General features: G+C 39.8%; 1 protein-coding gene across 1 annotated transcript in view; it reads right to left on the bottom strand.

The window, feature by feature from the left end:
* Positions 1-76: 76 nt before the first annotated feature.
* Cpr (Cytochrome P450 reductase) overlaps positions 77-22,972 on the bottom strand; it is a 25,379-nt gene continuing 2,483 nt past the window's right edge. The window contains exons 2-13 of the mRNA XM_022830131.2: positions 7,947-8,341; positions 7,033-7,219; positions 6,542-6,780; positions 5,982-6,087; positions 5,644-5,768; positions 5,208-5,415; positions 4,760-4,936; positions 3,748-3,899; positions 3,414-3,477; positions 2,938-3,069; positions 2,545-2,775; positions 77-2,156 (exon numbers count right to left, since the gene is read on the bottom strand). Of these exons, the coding sequence (XP_022685866.1) occupies positions 1,926-2,156; positions 2,545-2,775; positions 2,938-3,069; positions 3,414-3,477; positions 3,748-3,899; positions 4,760-4,936; positions 5,208-5,415; positions 5,644-5,768; positions 5,982-6,087; positions 6,542-6,780; positions 7,033-7,219; positions 7,947-8,131 (2,037 nt within the window). The 5' untranslated portion in view covers positions 8,132-8,341 and the 3' untranslated portion in view covers positions 77-1,925. The remainder of the gene's footprint in view (positions 2,157-2,544; positions 2,776-2,937; positions 3,070-3,413; positions 3,478-3,747; positions 3,900-4,759; positions 4,937-5,207; positions 5,416-5,643; positions 5,769-5,981; positions 6,088-6,541; positions 6,781-7,032; positions 7,220-7,946; positions 8,342-22,972) is intronic.

Raw genomic sequence — 22,972 nt, 5'->3', positions numbered from 1 at the left:
TAGATCCTTGAATGATTCACGATACGATACAATCATATTAATGCTTAGCTGGTTGAAATACAAGACTTCGTTATGATTCAATATTATTGTCATCATTTAATATCATTTTTATTAATTATTTTCATTAATAAACGTGATCACAGCGTTCAGATGCGCACGCACACACTTATACACACACAACAAACTGATTAATTATAAAAATAATAATTTCGTTCCACCAGTTGCTGTTGAGCAACGTTACTTTGCCCTATTGCTTCATCGACTGAAGATGGCTTAAAAAAGGGTCAAGTGGCTATTATTGAAAGTATATATGTCACTTTATAGGTAGTTTTACTTTATAGATAGGTAAGTTTTACTTAGCTCTTTGCAAGATTTAGTCTTCCCTAATTCGCTATTTTCAATTTAGGTAGTTTTCTCATCGTTTACTCGTCTCCCCCATCCCCTAAAACAAATGCTAAACATAGACTATTTATTCATTTTACTATACATAGCCCTCTAATCTTATCATTTTGAATGCCTGCATCCCTTAGATGTTCTACTTACCGTTAATAATGCACCTGTATCTTTGGCGAGTTTAGTCGCCAGCCATTCCTCGAAAAGGCATTAGTTGATTTTCTGCCAGGGATCACAAGATACCTGGTAGGATAAACTTTTTCTACAAGATATTTATATTCAAAGTCGTCACAGTTTACTATTAAACTGCAAGCCCTCCCATTACGGCTTCGGCTTGGGTTGAAATTATTTTATTATGAGTGTTACGTAGCCTTGTAGCCCCCTATGCGGTACAGTAATTGTCTAATAATTTACGTCCAAGTTGAAGTTACGTGATGGTACTTAGTTTGACTATTTATTTTCTAGTCTAGCTTTCATTCTGGTCCCAATATGCGCACTACAAGATACAAGATAGTGAAATACAACACTCGGTATTGTGAAGTATTGCGCTGCGTACAACGTCATACGTTTTTTCTTATTCATCCTTCTAGTATTACAGCCTAGGACAAGACTGTTTACTGACTCAAGCATTTGGAAGTACTATAGATATTCTCTACAGTATTTCAGCTCTTTCAACCTTGTTCCTGTAACGCATTGTGTTATCAATGACAACAAAAAAGGACCTTGATGTATTATTTCCGCGCCACATCTGTACATTGAATTCTCGCAGTCATTTGTTGTTGCGATGAGTTTTCGACCTATTATGTACCAAGAAAATCAAGGAGCCCTCCACGCTCACAATTCTACAGTTCAGGAACATATTTTCCGTGTTTTTTTCTTGCCCTTCACCTGCTTCAGATGTTCCACAGCTTGAAGTCACCTAATTTCCTGACCCACCTGACCCCTCCGCGACGAGTTCGTGGTTCAGGTGTGTCGAATGGTTTCCCCTTTTAGCAGATCCTAAGCGTTCACAAAAATGTCGTCAAATACTTGAAACGACGTGTATTTGAAGGGTCCGATCTTGGCCACCATTATATCGTTGGTTAATTATTTTTATTTTCATAATAAGCCTCATATTAAACCTATTAAGAAAATAAAAATAAGCACTATAATAGTACAATCATTACAAAACCAAACACTTAGTTTTGTAAGCGGATCATTGAGCAAAAAACTTATTTTGTGCTTAACCTCGGTACTGTTAATTAGACCTTTCACGTCTAAGCCATACAACCATCTCAAACTGCCACTATAAAAGGTATAAGTAAATTTGTTTGGAAAAAATGGATCTAGAATAAGGGGGGATTGAGATGACTTGTGAATTTCGCTGTTGCGCCACCGCCGCGCAAATGCATAAAAGAGTGGATAAACTGTAGTAACTCGTTGTTGGTTTCGGGAGCCTTCAGGTTGTCGGTACATCCCCGACTTATTAATGCATAGGGTTGATAATGCGGCCTCGTTGTTCGGCATACAGCTTTGCGTTGGATACCAACTGCTTAGCTCCAGACGTCAGTGCAGTAACGGCGCTGTGATTCCATCTTTTTCAAATATTTTTCGGCATCGGCGGAGCTCATACCGCCTTTCTCTCGCAACGTTTTTAGTACGATCTGGTAGACATCGCGTGCCATTGTACGAGCATCACCGCACACGTAAAAATGACCTCCCTTAACTCCGATGACGTCCCACACTAGGTCCATTTCCTTGGCGAGCAGATGCGTCACGTAGATCTAGAATAACCATATTTCAGACAATTCTTATTCGTGGCGTTACAATGAGCGAAGTAGTTGGCTGTGTGTGACTGAATTATTATCGTTCTGATTGTGATGACTTGTCGCAACAAGCACTTAATCGAATCAATGAATTACTGAAAAATGTAAAAATGTAAACGATTGTGTGTTTTACATATTCTAATGTGTAAATGGCCGCACTGATCCAGGCACACCGTTTCTTTAGCTACAATTTAAATTCTGAATGGCACTATAAACATTGTGGATAAACGCAGTACGAGTCCAGAGGGTTTCCGGAATCATAGAACACATAATTAAGTATAATTGTTTAACCAATCGTGTCGGAGCGCAGCAGATTTCTGAAAAGACGAAGATCTAGGCAACGCACCTTGTGCTCCTGTTCACGGCTGAACGCGACATACATTTTGCAGGTGCCATCAGCAACAAAAGCGTTAAGCTCTTCGGGGTACAAGAAGTCTTCGTTTCTCCTACGGCAACCATAGAACAGGTGACTTTCTCCAACCTGTTTGTTTTCTACGACGCGTTGGTGTTGACGTTCTTGCAAGAAGCCACGGAACGGAGCTAGGCCAGTTCCCGGACCCACCATGATAATTGGTGCCTAAAGGAAATAACTGAAAATTAAAGGCCCGGCGTGGAACGACACTGGTACGAGCATGCACTGGAGAGAAAGCGGTCGGTTTAGATTTAATTATCGTGAAAATAATGTTCTTATCTGTAAACAAATAGTTTTATCTCTGGTGGGAAATTGCACAATGCTTACTGTGGGCCGCGTCGGAAGCTTGAATTGGGATCGTCTAACAAAAATTGGCAGACGCGTTTTCAGGTTGGTGATGGCCATTTGCCCAGTGGCGACACCAGTGATATGCCGATTCGTCGGCGTCGTGTAGTCGACCTGATGGCAATTGAGAGAAACAATATAAATATTAATACTTGTACAGGTAACTATTTACAAGGCTTAGGTTTAAATTTTAATTGGAACTAATCAATACGGAGTAAAGTTAATATTAAGCGCCAGCCTAGTTATAGGTGCTGTAGTCCCATATAGCTTTACTTGTGATTCAGCTAGAGACAACAGTGCTATTCCGTTTTAGTACTGGTACCCTAAAAATATCCTTTGTTAACAAAAACATGATTATTTGCTTATAATTAAAGCCTGACATACACACAGGTTATGCATATTATTACGGTAGTAGAATACTACAATCACTTGTGTTATTTTTACTGTTTTCTTTGTACCTTGACGGCAGTGATATGAATGCGTTCGGAGAAGACCTTCGATGACGATGAGATGGAATAGTACCTAAACAGATTACAAAATCGATAGCAAGATAACGCTGTTTACATGAAATGCTCAGGACGAATCTCGAATTCTGTATTTAATACACATATTACAAATGGCCAGATAACTCAGTTTTTTTGTTTCAATCTACCCTCCCGTAGTCCAGCGAATAGGAGTTCCGCTGATGTTATATGAACGTATCCTGTCAAAAGGTACCTACTAAACGAACGTTGTTAGACATAGTACAGACATATTATTTTATGCCTACACTTTTTTCGACTTAACGATCACCTTGGCTGCAGACGCGGCATGAACTCAAGCATGAGATCGAGCGGAGGTTTGCACGAAGGTAAATCTTCCAGGATGTGCACAATAGAACGACACGCTTCCTGCACCCACTTAGCGTATTCGGCCTTGCCTTCAGCACTTGACGAAGACATTAGCTGCAAAACGAGTGATTCTGATTATACTGAGCATATTTATTCTCTGTGTTTATTTTCAAACGTTTAGTAAAACGTCTCGTTGCCGAATCGGGCATCCAGCTGGCGCACGAGTCATTACAGTGCCCCCACTTACTACGAGAATACAAAACGTATCCCTATATGTTCGTGACGTCGATAAATTTCTCCTCATATTGACATCGTCTAAAAGCATATGTCGGTGTCACGCATTCGGAGCTATGATATTCAGAGAAGCTAATTTGCGTTCAAAAAGACTTCGCAGAGAAAGTTAGTGTTAACCATCATCACTATAAAAATAAACATTCACATCTCCGATATCGTTTCTGACATTTGACTCACTTTGTTTGTGAATAGTAACTTTTACCAGGATAGAATAACCCAGTGTCCACTGGGGTAAAGAGAGCCTCGAACACTGAGCTCAATAGGCAAACCATGACGTTTGAACTAAGGCACAATGGGAAAAACAAACCACAGTGGCGACAAGGTCAAAGGGACGTTCAGAGAATTTCACAGGCAGGTGAATATGTGATCAGGCTTTTTTTTTTCGGTCGTTTGAACCTCCTGAAAAAGTAACTATATTCGCTTTCAGGGGCGCACATATTCACGTGAGCAGGTGACAGACCATCACCTTGAGCAATCAACATTCAGTTCTATACTAACTCATGCCGCCACTCGCAAGTCACTGATGTGTTTAGGTCACTTTGTCAAATAGGTAAACGTACCAAAGTCATCCTGTTTATTCACATAAATAGGTATGTCAGCTAAAATTTGAATTTGTCTCTAAAGATGCGAAGAGTTGGCGAGTTATTTCTTTCCAATGGCGGGGCATGTTGTTTCTTTACCTTGAGTTTAGCTTTGTCGACCTCGTCCGAGCAGTACTCCGATAACTCTTTGAGTACGTGTGTACGCGGAGCTGTACAAATATCCACGTAGTGGCTAAGAGCAGTCCTGTATGAACAAGGACAAGGGAAGGGATGCTTCTTTGAGCTGTCCTCGTCCGTATTGCGCAAAGTGATAACCTATTGATTGATCACCGCCATCGGGGCAACAGCAAATGGAAATCGATAACAAATACATATAGTTACCCATATCATACTGTATCTGCGAGACCTTCAACGAATATTCAGCAGCTTATGCTGTTCGAAAGGCTATGCCGAAACGCAAATTACTAAGCACATTACAAGATCTATCTTCAATAATGCCACTTGGTGTAGTACACGCTAGGAGCTATAAGAAAGTCCGTTCTTGCAGTGGAATCTATCTCTAATCTGTATTATACTAACGACTTACCTGATCGAGGTCCACATTGAGCAGTTTCCCCAGCTCTTCCACGAGAGCGCTGTCGTTCGTCGGATAGAAGCCCATATGGTCACCAGTTTCATAGCGCATCTTCGAACCAACTATGTCGAATTCCATATGAAGGCACGACCGTTCGCTATTATACAGATCACGTTTCTCAACCACTTCTGCTAGATACGGGTTTTTCAGGTCGAAAGGCCTGTCGGTAATATTTTTTCTTAGTTTCAACTTACAAAAAGATGCTCAAAGCAATGACCTTGCTTTGAAATGTATTCCGGTTTGTAGCCAGTATTATTATTATTGTTATTCGCTCTTGACCATAAGTACTGTAACTTCTAGTATTTTAGCATCTGAATTAAAGCCAAGCACGACTAGGAAAGGCTCAAAAAATAAGAAACTGAACAAAGAGAGTAAATATTTAACTCACGGTCGCTGATTAGTGAATTGAGTAAGTCGAGCCACTTCCCCATGGTAAATTTTGTCTTCTGGCAAAGAACCTTTTTCGTGAACGATTAGTTGATACTGGCGCATGTTCAAATCAGAGGCTGAAACCTGCCACAGCAACATGTGATTAGCGCTTTTAAAATCACGTCATCCTTTACAATAGAATGCTGATAGCTTTCAACGGCTACAAGTGCTATTTTGCCCCGAACAAACGGTCTGTCCTTAAATGTTTCTGTTGTCATGTGTCTAGGCTTTGTATTTAGTGTCTTGTACCGTACTAATAAATCTAGTGAAGCTTTTTACGATAACTGAAGCAATTACCTCAAGTCCGAATTGTTCGCAAACAGAAGCCCAGAAATCGTCCTTCCACGTAATGAAGTCCTCTTCAATATTGGCGTCGTCATCACCTTCTCCAAGTGCAAACACCCTGAAGCACAGCGGACCGATAACATAATGTTCCTAAACTCTTTGAAATCACTTATGAACATCCTACTGAAGCCTCCCAATGAATAATTAATATTAGTCTATGTAGAAATACGACGCTGGTAAATAAATATTTATTATTGTTAGCGTTTTGTTCTCATCACAGCTTTCTCTCACTTTATTCCTGAACATCACATAGACCTGTAACCCTTTTCCAAATTGTGCTTTTAGCAATTCGCTTATTAGGGGGAGTTGTGTTTTCGTGAGTTGTGGAAAACACTTCGTACATTTTACATTCTTTGGTGCATGCTTCCTGAATGGTGGTTAAGCTCGAGCTCAGGCGGCAAAAGTAGACCTTTTTAAATGGCAAACAGCGATACGTAATGCTCGTCAAAAACCATCTTTCAAAGTAACTTAAGCAACATTCCTTGCTAACTTAATTTCCATGGTGTGTTTACCTGTAAGCGCCGAGTTGCTCAAGCCTCGAGTCCACATATCGTCCCATAGCATTGTAGTGTTCGTAAGTTTTGTTACCGAGGGCAAATACAGCATAGTTAAGGCCTGGCAAGTTAACAGAGCCTTCTTGCAGCCACTGATAGAATTCTTGACAATTATCTGTGGGGTCTCCCTCACCGTAAGTAGCCATACAGAAGATCGCCAGATGGTTGGAGATAGTTTTGAGTTCTTGCAGCTCCTCCTGCAAGATAGACGTCGATGTATTATTGTAAGCTCGCGTTCTAGCTTGCTATTGTGATACTGGTTTATCAACAAACGTCGTTTTATGAGGCATTAAAATAGGTAAAATCGAGGTCGCAAGTAAGCCCAACTAAACCAGACATTAAGTTGAACGGATAAGCCAATTTGTACTTAGTACTTCCTTTTTGACTGAGTTAAAAGTAACTACAGAAACTTTGTTTAGGTTGTTTTTCGTGCACATCAGGAAACGTACCATTTCGCACTCCTCCGGATCAGCGACCATTGCTTTGAGTCCGTAACGAACTGCCTCTTTAGCAAGACGTGCCGCAAACTCTTCGGCAGTTCCGGTCTGCGAACCGTAGAATACAACCACGTTACGTCCATGAGCTCTCATCTTTGAGATGAAGCTGCCACTGCTCCGCTCGCGGTTCATAGAACCTCTACAGTGATTACCAAAGCGAATATTTTGTATCAAGAATAAAACTCATTTAGATAATACGAATAATCGTGCTATATCTGTCACCTTGCATATGCGATTGTGTAATAATTATCGTGACAAACGCCACGACGTTATATTGAATACCATTGCTTTTGGATTATATTTTCTACAAAAAGAGCATTTACATCATCCAGATTTTTCACCTGTTTGAGAAGGACATCCCAAGACCTAGCCACAGCTGACCACCTTCAACAATAATTGAACAAATAGGGCTTTTCGCCTTTGTTATACGGAAGACCCTTGCACATACTATTAAAGCAGCGAAATTCGAGTTTGAAGGGTTCTTCTGTGTCTTCACACAAACGTACTACATCTACACTATCATTATCACAAAATATGTATGTGCACATATTCTGCAATGACGTCGGGTTCCTGAGCAGATATGGAGACCGTATATTACTTTTGGCAATGGTCTTAGGATGTGTTGGATACCAATACAACATCAATTTGTTACAGCGATGAACGAAAACCAAAATGACAATGTGAGTGGTGCTTGAACTATTGAGTCTCCAGTTTGCTGGGCCAGAAATCTATGCGTAAACATATGTGATGCGTTATGTGAAATAATCCTAGTGCAGTGCTCATCCATAAACATACTCAATATAGTCACAGATGGTACCACAAAACGCGGTTGTGAATGATGTAGTTCTAATCCGAGTGATACGTACTCGATGGAGAAGCTTTTGATGGCGGCCGCATCAAACGATGATGACAAGTCATCTTTTTTCCGAAGGAAAAACCACCAGTAAGCGGCTCCGACGAGTGTTGCCAGTATAGCGACATCCACAGCTCCTACTAACAATACCGAAGTTTCAACAGCTGCCTCGGCTGCTCCAGCTGCCGGATCTGACATTGTTATGGATAAATGGATAGGTGATAGTTGGAAATGGGCTGTCTACGATCGGATCAACGGGATGCCTCGGGTCTACTTTGCACAGCGCAGGCTGACGATACTTATGAGGTACGGTGCCGGGTAATCCGGTAATATCAAAATTACATGAACGAATTCTCGATGATCCGGACTGGCGTGCTCTCCGACACCGCGAACCGATCTGTCTGATAACTGAAATTATTCATCAGGCATAACAAACGCAGGGTAACAAAGCTGAATTGTTAATTTTCACCTCTGTGGTTATACCGTTTCACATATTTGTTCGGGCATCGTACACTGTTCCTAGATTAGATTGCCAGAAACTTGTTTATATGACCTAGATGACCAGTAAAAATGATAGATAACGTAATTCTCAACATAAGCTTCGGAAGGCAATTGACGTCACGTACGACACATAGCCAAGGTCGTTAGGCTCTTATCTTTATTCGAAACCGTTTACCCATTACTACCAATTTTAGACTCTAGCGACTGGTTTATGAGTGGTACGAAAGATTAATCCGCTTTGCAGCAATAGTACCCCAAGCTAAAATATGCATTCCATGCGTATCATTGCGTTTCTCGTATCCAAAATCTAAACTCAGTAGATAACAACCGTTTCAGGCTAGCACAGAAGCCCATCTTCGTCCCCAACTTACGAATTTAGTGGTAGCGCGTAAAAAGCACAAACTGTACAAGTTACGAAGCTCTCATCCTCTCGTAATTGCTATGCCTAAAGTTATCGCGTGTTCTAAACTTAATGAAATCATTACTCCAGACATTTGTTTAACCAGTCATTGCACTCGCATTGTCGGGCGTTATCACTCAAATCCTTTCTGCGAGTAGGGGCAGGACCACCCCAAGCGTTTGGTTCCTGCTAAGAGTCTGCGTTTGCTTCTTTTTGTTATCATTTTTATATGCATTGCACATCATTATCTCCCATATTAAAAAAATATACAACTCTATTAACCTTTGAAATGGGAGTACCGGGAAGATGGTGTGGACATTGTTGCCACTTATTCGAGATACATAACATATAAGCTTGAAAAAATTGTTGGTAGGTCATTATTATTAGAAACGTAAATCCTCTACTTACGTACACTTCAACAAAATTAGTTGTCATTGCCCTATTTCATAATTATCTATATATTTAGTACTTAGCTCAAGTTTGAAGAGCTAGCTTCAAGTTCCACATACGTATAACTATTCTCTGTCATACACTGTTATGCTTCACGATTTTCGTCTGCACGGGCATTTGCTTGTTTGTAGCTGAACGAACTTTTCTTATGGGCAAGGAGCGCGTCGTTGGCAATGCATGATCATGTTCGTCTGATTATTACAGTGATCATGTTCACTTCTCATACAGTAAGCGGGTGTTCTAGATTCAGGAAAATTCGTTGAAATGGATTTTCAACAGATGACCAACTGCCCGGCTTAATTTCTGCCGTGAGAAAAATCAAATGCATAATTAGGAAGTGGCCCATGTGGCGAGGACTATGCACGCTCACTGGAAAGAAATTAAAAATATATACCAAAAATCTTGAGACACATATTTATATACCTAAATTTAACAGCAACTTGTTTAGGTAGATAGCGTCACATTCTTCTCTAAAATATCAATAGTTTTATTGATATTGAATGAAAAACAGAAGATATCGCTCAATGTGTTACTCAATTCAAGCAGCGCGCATACATTGTGATAATATTTTCAACTAATGATTGATGCCGATGAGCTAGTAACACTTGTTTCTGACAACAAGAACTATAATTTCCTTTACATTCGGCGACTTGAGGAAATTAGTCTTCACTGATAAGTGCATAATTGACAGAGATTATATATGCCCAATAAATCGACGTGTTCAGAATTTTTTTATACACCGAAAAAAGAAAAAATTATTAAAATCCCACGAGACGTTTTTAATATTTTGCTTTATAAACGCTCGAAGGCTTCGACTATTGACCATTCTATTCTACAAGTGAACCGACAACGATCCCATAAATGGTGTCACATATTCGTCTGTTCTTACGGCAAGGCTGCGAGAACTTGAACGACAGTTCCGTTTAACACAAAAATTAACAGAAGCAAACTATAGGAGTCTATAGATATCTATACCTATCTACATATAAGAATAGATACAGCATGCTTATGAAACGTCCGCTGCCTTATGACAAAACGAAGCGAGTACAAACAGCCATGTGTATAATTGACTTGTGGGGTGACACGCGAAAATTCTACTATTATTTACAGTTTTTTTTTGCATTCACAGCCGAATTTGTCGCCGGAATGTCGTTATACCATCAACGGAGTTTCGTTGTATCAGAGCAATACTGAAATCGGCAAAGCCGTCCTTGCTACTCCTACATTTCATGAACTGCTCTATGTTTGTCTTTCTTTGAAATGGTGGCAACGTCAGTATAATGCTGGGAGCCCAACCTTGTCCTGGATAACGCCAATTTCACACGAACTCGCTAAATGATATCATCTGCCTGTCACCTCGTTTATTTGTTTTTCGCTTACAATTACCTCACAGTGCAGAAGTCAGTTCGAGCACTTCGTTACGATCAATATTGTTCAAAAATCGAAGAAATCGTACCATAGATCCCTGCGAGTGAATGTACCGCGCCGCGCCGTGCCGCGTCCCTCCGCTACCGTCTCACTTCCCGAAATGGGCAAGTGTCAAAAGCGGGAGGTGATCAAAACGTGACGGTGATAATGGTGCTATCTAAAAACCCCTTATAACAAACGAATATCCAACGAATACATAAAGGAACGTTTGTAGGCTCGCCTATCGCCCTTCCATTGACTTCCGGCGTCATCCATGATATTCAACAGCTGACAGGCTGAGCAAGTGCGCAGTACATCACGCGTCTTCGTATAAATAAAGATAACTTTGACTTGGGAAGGGACAATGAGTACCGAAACCGAGAAATAGCCATAAGATCGGTCGCTCTTCTGTGTCGAGAGATGGGCCAAAAAGTCTCCGTGCAATGTTCAGCTCGACTAAGGGTATGATTGCCATTTGGTTCCGCTAAGCGTGCGTGATGGCTGTCTATTTGCTGCACTAAGCTCGTTATATAGACGTGGCATTATCGTTACTGAGCCTTCGAGTACTTATCAGGATCCGTTGACCTTGACGCTCCACACGGAGAAAGCCCACAGGGCAAATAATTTGACAGTTCTGTACTTCGATGAATAAGGCATCGCCTTTTGAACGCTTGTCGATGATCCCTTGGTAAGCGGAAAGCAATTACTTTACAGCGACAGCTTTACTGTCGCCGCATCGCTTTCGATTGCCACGTAATGGACTCTTGCGGTGGACAAAGTATCACAAAGTTATTTAGAAAAGTGTAGCAGTAGAAAAATTAATTCTGGAAAATCGGTTTATTAACTAAGAATATTTGTACAAGAAAACTCCAAATGTCATGATGGCAAAAACGGGAAAGATGCATTGGTGGGTAGTTCAAGATACTCACTGGAAATCCTTGCTCTCAACGGTAGGTTACCGTAGTTGGCCTTGAGTGTCATTCTACCATGACGACAATGCAAATTTACTTTATCATCTGTCATGGTAACGGAATACACAGGTTTATATCACTATTGCGTATGCCGGTGATGGCTGAAGAGTTAAAAATTATAAGCCAATTTTGCGTTCGAATTTTCTCATTCACTCAAAATATTTTTAGCGAAGTCTTTTTCGCAGAAGAACAAATAGCCACAATGAAGGAGAACGCATTTCATTCGTTTTCATCTGTAGCGCCATGAACAAAAGTGTTCCTCTTATAACTACGTACGGCCTCTGCAGAACCGATTCTAGGCTATTTAAATTTGATTCCCACTTTAACCTTAGCAATGTTGCTCAGATAATATAAATGAATGAATATGAGAGTAACGATTTTGTCCTTCGTTTGTTTCTATGGTGATGTATGTATTGAGTTGCTGCAGAAACTTGTGTGCCATATCTGGTTAAAAATTCCGAGCGTTATTCGTAGGCTATATTTGATCTAACGAAAACCTACGCAACATTCGATTCCTGTTAATGCTATTCAAGTTTCGCAAATACTAGCTTCAGCGGGTAACTATCACGTGTTTGATGAATCCTATGGGTCATGCCAGGAGAACACACGGTTCATTCAGGCATAGAGAGCAATATCCTATTGGATGCGCTGACCCAAATTCAATCAAATTTACACCCGGATAGTCCTGTTCTGAACCTTTCAGCGCCAGATGACCTGCTTCTCTATCTCAGTGCTCTATAACAATATATATGGAGCAATTTCATTGGAAGAGTACATGCCACTACCGACGCAAACACTTACTTCCAATCCCGCAGTCCTATTTCTAATCAGAAATCAATTAAGGCGAGAGACTAAAGAAGTAAAATAATTCTGAATGCGCATTATTAGACCTCGAACTCATTATAATAGCAGAAGATCACAGAAAAGAGCTTTCGACAATTTTCAGCCGTGCAAATAGTAAACAATTATACAAAATGCTAACCTTTATTATCGAGCATCAACAGGTATTCAAAGTAATTAACGCCACCCCGGTAATTGCGACCCCGTTTTGTCCCATTTTTAAACGATTCTTCAACGATCTTTGTGAATCTATTTCACCACTGCTTAACACTTGACCTGGTCAGTACAACTTTACTGTCTTATAGTGATCTGAGATGATCAAGCCCTTAAGACACGAGTAGCCAAGGACAAGAGGAGGAGAGAATTAAGTGGTCAGCTCGTTTCCAACGCTATCCCTGTCTGTGTCCTTGTTGCAAGCAATAATCATACTTTAATCCATCTATTCGTGAGTCTCTGTATTGTAATGCTAGCAATAGGCAGACAATACCATATATATAGGGGCTGCATTGCACTGCAGCCGGAAGATATATGGTAAACGGTTAGAAAGAAAGAGTAACACTGAGTGAGAAGAGAGCAACTGAGTTAACTACATGCGTCATGCCATTACAACGAACTGACCGCAATCTATTAATGGGAAATGAACGGCGAAGCGGAGAAATTGGTCCTGATTTACTACGACGACGGGGATACACATTATATGCGAGCACATGTAGACGGCAGAAAAAGCTGCATTGGAGACCCGCCAACCTGGTAGTACTGTTCTACAAACGAGTGTAATGACAACGGCGGTAACAACTGTACTCTGATGGCGCCATTCCGCTCCTGATCTGTGTAAATATTGTACACGAGTCGACTCGTCGTATCCTGGCCATTCGAGGGAGGCTTGCGTCACCGTTGTGAGAGATAAATAGAACATTTGTTTCATAAGTGAATTGAATTTCAATAGTTCTAATTTGAACAGGATGTCTCTAACAGCTTACGACGGAACAGGACCGTCATCGTGCCAGATAACTGTTTCCATAAGAACCATACAGGTCAGCATGAAGATTCTGTCAAAAAGTAACTAAGCCAGATCTGTTGCCTCGATTCAGACTTAGCAAATGACCAATGTAGCTGAAACTTTCGCCATATTTACAAAAATATGACTCAGAACTTTGCCTCGTAATAATAGTATAATTTTTCAATTGCGTTAGGGTAGACTAGAGCAATTATGTCACCAGTCTCTAAAATTAAGATGACAAATATTACTGTTATTGTTAGAACGCATCATTTTAATAATTCGAGCGTAACAAAGTTAACAACTGACTCTATGGAGTACAGATAATTCCACCGCAGCGGCCGTTAGCACCACCATGAACACACAGCCACGCAAACCATGCGAACCGTAAGGAATAAAAGTCAATCTTGGCTTTTGTCTCCTAGTGGCTTTTATAAGCCAGTTATAAAACAACCACTCGTCCTTTGTTCTCCATTAGGCTCGAAATAAGGGCGATACGAATTGCTACGTGCGGCACAAAACCTTTGCGTTTATCCGTGTTGAATCTACATCCGTAGAAGTAGTGACACGCACTACACGTCATCCGCTATAGCTTCAGTGACTTGAGTTAGCAGTATCAACTGTTCCGATGCTTTTCCGATGATCATTTTTCTTTCTGACTCTAGTAGTATCGTGTACGTATCAAAGAACTGCTCATCTCCGCGCCATCATAGCGTCCTAGCGGCACTCAAAAAGTTAAATCAGTCGAACGAATAAGAGAGAGGACGGCCAAGGACACTTGTTGTTATATGAATCGCATGACTTGCAACTACAACAGCTTGTAACTGCGTAGTCATAACAACAAACGTAGTTAAATCGGCTAGTAATTGGTGATAACCTGCTGGGTAGCGGCACCAAAAATCCCTGCCGTTTCAACACACCTCTAATACCCGATCTCTCTTTGCCAATGACTCAGGCTTAGATTACATCAAGTAATAGACACTGGCGTCTCTCGGGCGACTTGTTTCAAAGTCGGCGGTTATATCATGAATTGGCAAGGTCTAATGAGAACTGGCCACTGGAGAACGTAAGCTGCACAAGCACACTGAAATAGTACAGTTAGATAAGGCTGAAAGAGAGATCGACACAAATCGGCCAGTTTTTTTTTAAATAAAAAATTTCTCCATTAGTTCCATAATAATCATTTATTGCATAAGTATATGTGTCAAAATAAAAGCTTCTATGAGCAGGCTTAACGAACAGGATTTCAACTATAAAGTGGTGCTTCCCCTTACAAATGAATCGCAACTAGTATTTGAAAAAGATTTTGTGTTATAGCATCAACACTTATCACGCATCAATAAAAGCATCAGTACGATAACAAAACAATCTTCAGAAATAAAAATTCAAGTCAGCTGCTACGAAAAGTCGACGAAAACATCGTTGAAAAAAGAAAACAACACGATATAACATGACAGAGACTTAATATGCGCTATTATGCTCAAGTACGAGTAGGAGGTTTGGTTAGACTTTAAATCCGAGAGGTTACTTTTGGATAACACTTTCAATCGAATTAGGCGTCAAGGTTCCTTTATCTTCAGTTATGTGGTCTGAACTTAGGTCAGAATTACATATAGATCTATTGGTAAGAACCTCAAGAAAATACACACACTTTACCACAGCAGTGAAAATATATTTTTCAGCATTTCAATTTCAAAGATCTTCGTTTCCCTCCAGAGATGATCTACATCGGAGCACTTGCACACGCCTTTAATTAGGAGGCTAGCATTATTAATCAAAGAAACAATAAATTAATTAGAAGATTTCGAAAGCTATTCTTGTACCAACTCGAATGTCGACTGAGCCGTAAGCGCAACAAACAAGCCCGAAAATTTGCTACTAAGCTCTTGTCTAGGCCAAAAATACTACACAAGACCAACACCAATCTAAAGCAGCAATTTAATTAACAATTCAGTGTCATCTAGACATACTGAATTACGGCTTATGTTTACGACCGCGATTGAGCGAAATGGCAGCACCCAGATATACGAATAAAATACGGCACCTAAACCGGTAAAGAAGTTGTTTTCTGGATGGTTTTAAAGACTGTATCTATTAGACTGTTACAGTCAATGAAATTGAATAACTTCTGAATTATAGGTCACTAGCAGAAACTTAAGTGGAAAGTACTCCAGTATTGCAGAAATTTACAAGTGAAACAACTAGAAGGAACTTTTTCCTCAAAGACCATAGTGTTGCGCTATTTTATCAAAAATTTGTAAAGGTATGAAGTCTGAATATATTAAGCGAAAGCACGGTACGTGCAGCATGCAAACATTTCAACAACCGAGATTAGAGTGTCGAGGGTCAGCGTGGAGGGGACGAGGTGCCGAAACCCGAAAGTCATGAACACACTGTCGCCATGGAGGAGGCTTTTCACGAGAACAAAGTTTGAAGTTTAAGGGCGTTGTTGGCCAAAATTGGTAGCCTACATATTGCGTATTACAGAATCATAATCCAGATACTGAAAATGTGGAAACCGGAATCCCATGATGTGACTTCGGGCCAATTGGAAATTCGTATAATGTATTCCACATACAATTTGCAGGAACCTGCAGAACAGATTTTTGCAGTTAATAAAAAATCCACCTGAAGTGGTTTCCGTTATAGTCGAAGCATGGTTAAATTTACAGCGTCCTGCCGCAAAGGAATCAGATCAGATAAAAAAATGACATCGTCCTGGGGAGAAATCGAGTTCGGTGGCGGTGTCAAATAGAATCGGACAAAAGATGATGTTAGCACACGGATGAGTAGATGAAATGCTCGCCAAAAATTAAGCATACATACTATACTGCGTCCTAACTGGAGTTCTTCGAAAGACTCATGGACCATTAGAACGGCAGTCGAAAGCGCGCAGTCTGTTTACTTGCGACAACGTCAGATCTCATCAGCTTGCTCCTATTGTTTTCCGGATTGAGCAAAGGAATATCCAACAGTGACTTCAAGCTGCTTATTCTCCCGGTGCAAGTCCGTGTGATTACGGGGCCCTCTATGCTCTAAATTAGTATACAAGCATATGCCACTGTCGATATATATCGAGAAATCATTGATAGAGAAATAGAGAAAGGCATTGAGTATCAAACGGCGAACAATAAGCATACGGCTGCTCAAGAGTTTCCATAGCGCATACAAAAAAATAAATAAAGAATGGTATCTCTAACATATATGAAAAAATCTAATAACAAATTGTAGCCCAAATAGTTAAAAACTTATTTGATTTCGAAGTTCCGGAGAGCTTGTAATCGCCCATTAAATACATTTTTAATATAAACAACATTTTTGTGGATGCTAAGAATATCACGATCCATTGCGATCACACCTATAATTTGAGACCTAAAATAGTAACGAATTCTTCTTTTATATGTAAATAACGCTTTAATAGTAACTGTGCGGCAAGCGATACTGGTGGCTTTTAGGTGTCGTTAAAATGTGCCATACGCAAAACATTTTGGAGAATTAAATTCCAGTCTGATAATCGGCTAAAGGTCTTAAAAAGCAAGGGCTGAGAATAGCTAACATTTTTAAAGGGCACAAAAGGCCTAAAAAGTCACAAAAAAAACCAACTACTAGAGCTATTGATTTCTGGGTCAGAAATAAAAGTGTGCCATAGAGGATTTTCCAAACTATTTTGATGAACTTTCAAGCACTTTCCATCCAAACCCCATTGATTGATTTGCCAATTTGAGAATGGGCAACAATATATATCGTCGATTTCGACTAAAAAAAAGTTTTTGATCTTAATGAGATCTATCCAGTGCGTAGAAATTGGCTGACAGCTGGTCTCCGTTTAAATCTTAGAAACGACGCACTGCTACCCGCTGTGACGCATTTGTCGTTTCGTGCTAGAAAGTACTGACTTTTGTCTGGTACCTGGGATGGTTGATGAACGCATGACCATTATCATAAGCATCGCCTCAAAATTTGTCCTAATTTAAGTGCTGTACTCTGTACTTTTTGATTCAAAACCACTACTACCTGTTCCCTGATATGGGATAAATAGATGAATAGCGTATGTAGAGTCGAGTGCAGGAAACAAATTGAAGGACCGCGCAAACCCCCAAACTCCTAGACTGGGTGCTCCTTAAGTTCAGTTTATTAGCCTTTAACTAGTTTGGGAAACCTAAATAAATTAAGTCGATTTTCATCTCATAGTTTGCATTTTCACTGTTTACCATTAGGAATTAAGGACCTTAATGTTCCTCGTCAACTTGTACAAGCATAAGACAAAGGACCATATATATCCAGTACTCTTGATGCTAGTGCTTATAAACGATCGCTAACTGTAGCTACTCTTCATACGACAAAGAGCATCAATACTTAAACTGAATTCGTACAAGTGTCTTCAGACAAACTGTTGGAAGGAACGGCGGGTCAAAGCTCTAGCCATCGGATGTTTCAGAATAAAAATCTCGTAGCGGTATTACAACACTATTGTTTTTAATAAGTTGACATCTTTTTAATTTGTCTCAAATGTCCTTACACAGTCCTCGGAGAAACTCCAAAGAAGCTTCCTCAGAACTAAATACACGACAACAATTACTTCTTACGCTTGCGTCGGCATAAACAAAACTTGCAATATTTAAGACCATTCGTTGGAACCGATGCGTTATCGAAACGCTCTATTCTATTCAGTCATAATCACTGGTATCGTAGCTATTTGAAAAAAAGAAGATCAAGCACTGGTTCGTTAACGAGGCACCATTTGAGATGTTTGCGAACGTTGTTTCTCGTAAGGTGTTTCACTTTCTTCCAATAAACGGTTAAGGGCGCGCCGTGTATCCTACGCTAAATGGCTTCTAACATTAACTGTACTCTAGAAGATTAAATAGCATATAACATTAATCTGTGAGTATTCCGTATTATATTGGCTTGATGCCATACGCGTCATATCAACAGACAACAATGGCCAGTATATTAGGAAATAACCTTGTTGCCTCGTCACGTTTTGATTTTTATTACTACTCCGCGTGTTGTTCGCGCTAATGACAAACGAAAACAATAAAAAAGCTTCGTATAGGGGATGCGCTAAACTACGTAATCATATTTCGAGGAAAACGTCGGTAAAATATTCTGAACCATATTTCTACATGGACGTACGCGCCTCAACCCATTATTTAGAGGAAGCCGTTCACACCATTTTCGATGGTCCACGATTTCAGTCTTGCCATCATTGAAGACACCAAACGTTTTTCGACTCGTTTTCTTCTCGATACATCTATTACTATTATTAGTATAATAATCAGATTAATCATTTCGCTTTGTGATCTTACTAAACTGTCGCACGTTCGGTCTTCAAGGTTGACTAATGCTATACATTTGCTTCTTATACGGGTCTCATTAGATCAAACGCTCAGCCTAATACTCGTTTATTATACGTTTTAGTTCGTACGGCTATTTCTAATAATCTGAAATCGATGGTCAACGTTTGTCCCCAGAAGTAAATATGAAGGAAAAATGGGAAAGAAGAAATGATAAGAATGTGATGGCAATCATTATGAGCATTAGTAGCATCTCTGTAAGATTGGCGCATGTCAATCGATGCTAGTTCCCGCTTTAATTCCCGGTGATTTGCTTGTTAGTCATCAACGATTGCGGTTCAGAAATGAACGATCGTCTAGTAAGGTCGAAAAACTAATGTACGTATATATAAACTAGATACGTATAAGCTAAGGTATCTATATATTTTTTTTCTTCATTTAGCTTTTCGGTAGATTATTCCCTGGTAGAATCACTTTCGTCGCCCCTCAGTGTCATTGAATAACAACCACTGCTACCAGCACAAAACCCAGCCTGAACGCTAAAATCGCCTCTGAGGTAGTTTTTGTGGACTGGTATATTAGAGAAAAGCCATGGGGGTCAAATTTTGGTACAAAGATATAAACAAGTAGACAAAAAAAAAAAGATATATTTAAATACTTATAAATTAGGAAGGAAGCCTTGCCAATTTCGCTGATTGCCTATTCATCCGCAGGGCCGGAAGTTCCTCGTACGACTACGTCTGGCCACGCAATTTCTCTGCCTCGTTATACGTGTCCTTCGATGTTTCTCGTTTGTTACAATATGACGTTGACACTCCCATTTCACATGTGTGATATCTGCTACACGTTTTCAATAGAGATACGCGTTTGCCATGCAATATATCATGTAGTGCAGATCTTATAATAATTCTAATTAACATTACACTAATGATGTGATAAGCAATTAACAAATGGCTAACGGGACGCCACACCGTCTAACATATGTAAAACAAACACCATGCCGATGTATTATTCTGGTAAACGATAGTAACCCAAAGCACTTGCTCTATTTACTTGATTAGCAATGTGATCAATACACATCCTTATCGAAGCTAGCCAGCGAACACAACAAGTTCAGCAACAAATTCAAAGTGATATATGTATGCACAGATAGTGAAACGTTGTTTCTAGATTCAAGTATTTTTTTATGCCATTGCATACAAACATCTCGTAAGGCTTTGTAGCCAAGCCTCTCACAGAACGGGTGCCCGGCGATGATGACTGTTAAAATGTTTTTACACTCAATTTGTAAAGGAAAAATAAAATGCTGTATCGCGTAACGTGACATCACACGTCACCTCTTTCGGCTACGCTCGACAACCAAGAGCCTATTACTACAAGTAAAGGAAAAAAATTCTTACATCGTATGTATCTGGTAAATTGCACGCCCATCTTTCTCTTAAAATGGATGACACTCTATTACATAATATTGAAGTTTGTACAGATAGAAGTCTACGAACATCTGCCCCCTGATCTCTTCACGGTTGCGCAACCTCCAGCACAATCTGAGGCCATTGAATCCATACCGATACCGTACCCTGTTCCGAGCTTACATCTCACACCTGTCAGTAGGTCCATTCATTTGCAAGAGACTTGCTTGAAATTTTACTTGAGCACAAGAATGCTGCTTTTCATAATAATAGGAATTCGACTTGAACAGGTTAATTCTAGGCTAGTTCTTAGATCTCATTGAGATCTAGGTACATGAAAAAGCGTTCGTCTACGACGAAGAGACAAAGCAAATTCGTCGGACACTGGTGGATCGATATGCTAGGAAGGCAGGCAATTTGAGGCAGACTATTGACCGCCAACTAAATATTGTATTGCCGCCTACAGCAGACTACCAATGAGTTCTACCCCCAACTGAAAGAGAAAAACAAGGGGGGTACGGTTCAATACCGTTTCGTTAACCGTTAGAGTCGACTGTCCGGCAGGACTACAGTCAGGAGCGAGGAAGGAAATACCTCCAAATTTGGGATGCTTTTTGCGCTCTTAAATTGTTTGTTTAGAACTAGAGAAGTGGACATAGAGGACATTCTTTTGGGTTTTATAGCTGTTGACCCCTCTAAATTTAGAACGAACACTCTATACATTTGCATTTAGCACCAGTATTTACATTAAACCATGCCCGTAGATTATATATTTTTAATAGATATAAAGAGAAATCATATGGCGCGATGTAGTCTTCTAGAAAATACATCATTTGCTTTCTGCCTTGTTTTACCCATAAAATTAATGTTGGACTACCTAAGGCGGAATTGCTTACACCATAGCTGTGTGACGAAGATTAGCATTGACTTTTGGATATAATTCTACGTTAGCATAAATCTCAATGTTGCTGCTCTTTCCTGGCTCAAAAATGTGTTAATTTTCTTTTAGGTAATTTTTTTGGCGATATAAGTGCCTTGATGAAACAGTTCATTTCAGCAATTCATTACATTTTCTGAACTTATTGAAATCATCTAAAGGTAGTCGTGGGTTAGTAGACAGGGTATATATGCAGCAAAGATTGGACCAGCGATTGCATCAGTTTAGACAGCATTGGAGAGACAGGCCGATCTAACTTGTGGAGACAGAGCCTGTCTACTATATGTGAACGTATAAAATTTAACAAAACGTTTGTGTAGGCTCTTATCGACGTCACCCTCAGAAAACTTCACGGATTCAAACGAAACGGGAAAATTCTCTGACTGATAGAATCGAAATATCTAAAAAACAATGGACAAAGTGGGCTGCATATTACATTTAGCTGGATAGAAACCCAGTAACGTAAAGCATCTAACAAAAGACAATAACTTAACTTCAGTTATATTCTAACGTCCTAACACATCCGGATGATGAGCTTAGTCATAGAACAAACGTAATTTGGAAGAAAATAAGAAGTTGCTTATCGCCTTTAATATGAGAGCTTGCAAAAATGAATGAGGTGATAAAAGATTAGTGAGCGATTGAGTGATTGGCTCTTGCTTCAACATTAGCTGCATACAAAACTGTCGTTTTCGCTAGGTACCACCAGTCCAACATATTGCGTCTTTCAGCTTTTGGATAACTCATCGCAGTTTTAGTTTGTTCATCTCAATGCGAGTATCTTCGCGCTCACTAAAAAAAGAGTGAGTTCATCATATGAGTAGATAGACCTATCGGCGTCTCAATGCATGCCTTATTCATCGTGAGAATTTTTTTTCTATTCCGGAGAATATTCCGCTTAGCATTTAACTTGTTTGCGTTAGGATTAAGAAAAAAAGCTCTATCACTTTCGAAAGTTTCTCTCGCTAATCTCCCCGTGTAACTTTGTAACAATTCTAGCCAAGATTTCTAAATCACATTTGAAACGGACTTGATATCGTCTATGACAGCTATTATATTTTTCGGCTTGACGTCCAAAAAAAGGTCGATACGCAGGCTAAACAAAGTATAAAAATCGTTACTGTATCTAGAAACGCATGATGAATTATTAACTACCTTGTCTATACTAACACGGACCATATTCGAAAATAATATCATCTAGCAAACTCAGCACGGACTGCCAACATCAAAACGTTTTTCCACATCACTTAAATCCTCACCTAATTCCAACAAACCTATTAACAATAAAATCTACTAACACAGATACACTCTTAGTCAGTTTGCTTGTCAGTCTTCGATCAAGTGCTTTTTCTGTCTGTATTGTATTAAATAACATACACTGATAACATACTGCGGTAAAATATGCATAGACGGAACGGTACACAGTATTACAAAACAGCACAAATAGTCATTTCGGCAATATTTTTCGTACAATGATGAAGATTATTATCATTTCTATTGTGTATGCGATAGTTGTATTGACAGTCATGAAGATGGAGGGCAGACATCGGAAGTAACGGGACGACAAAGAAAGAGTCGGTCAGCGTAAATTCGCCGCCAAATAAAAGCTAATCGCCAGAGAGCAACTCATGCCGACTCAATAAGGCAACGAGTGCTATATGCTCGTCTACTAAATAATATGTACTAGGGAAAGCTAGTCGTAAGAGGAGACCTGGGTAAACGCTGCGACCGACGACGACGTCAGCTTTAATGTCTACCTGTCCCTTCTATAAAACGAGCCGATAGTAGTTCTACAACGAATCTGCACGATGACAGAACAACACTTTGTTC

Source organism: Varroa jacobsoni, unplaced genomic scaffold, assembly GCF_002532875.2.
Source record: "Varroa jacobsoni isolate VJ856 unplaced genomic scaffold, vjacob_1.0 scaffold_253, whole genome shotgun sequence".
Classification (NCBI taxonomy): domain Eukaryota; kingdom Metazoa; phylum Arthropoda; class Arachnida; order Mesostigmata; family Varroidae; genus Varroa; species Varroa jacobsoni.
Note: the sequence above shows the minus strand (reverse complement) of the source record. Positions and strands in the feature narration are given on the sequence as shown.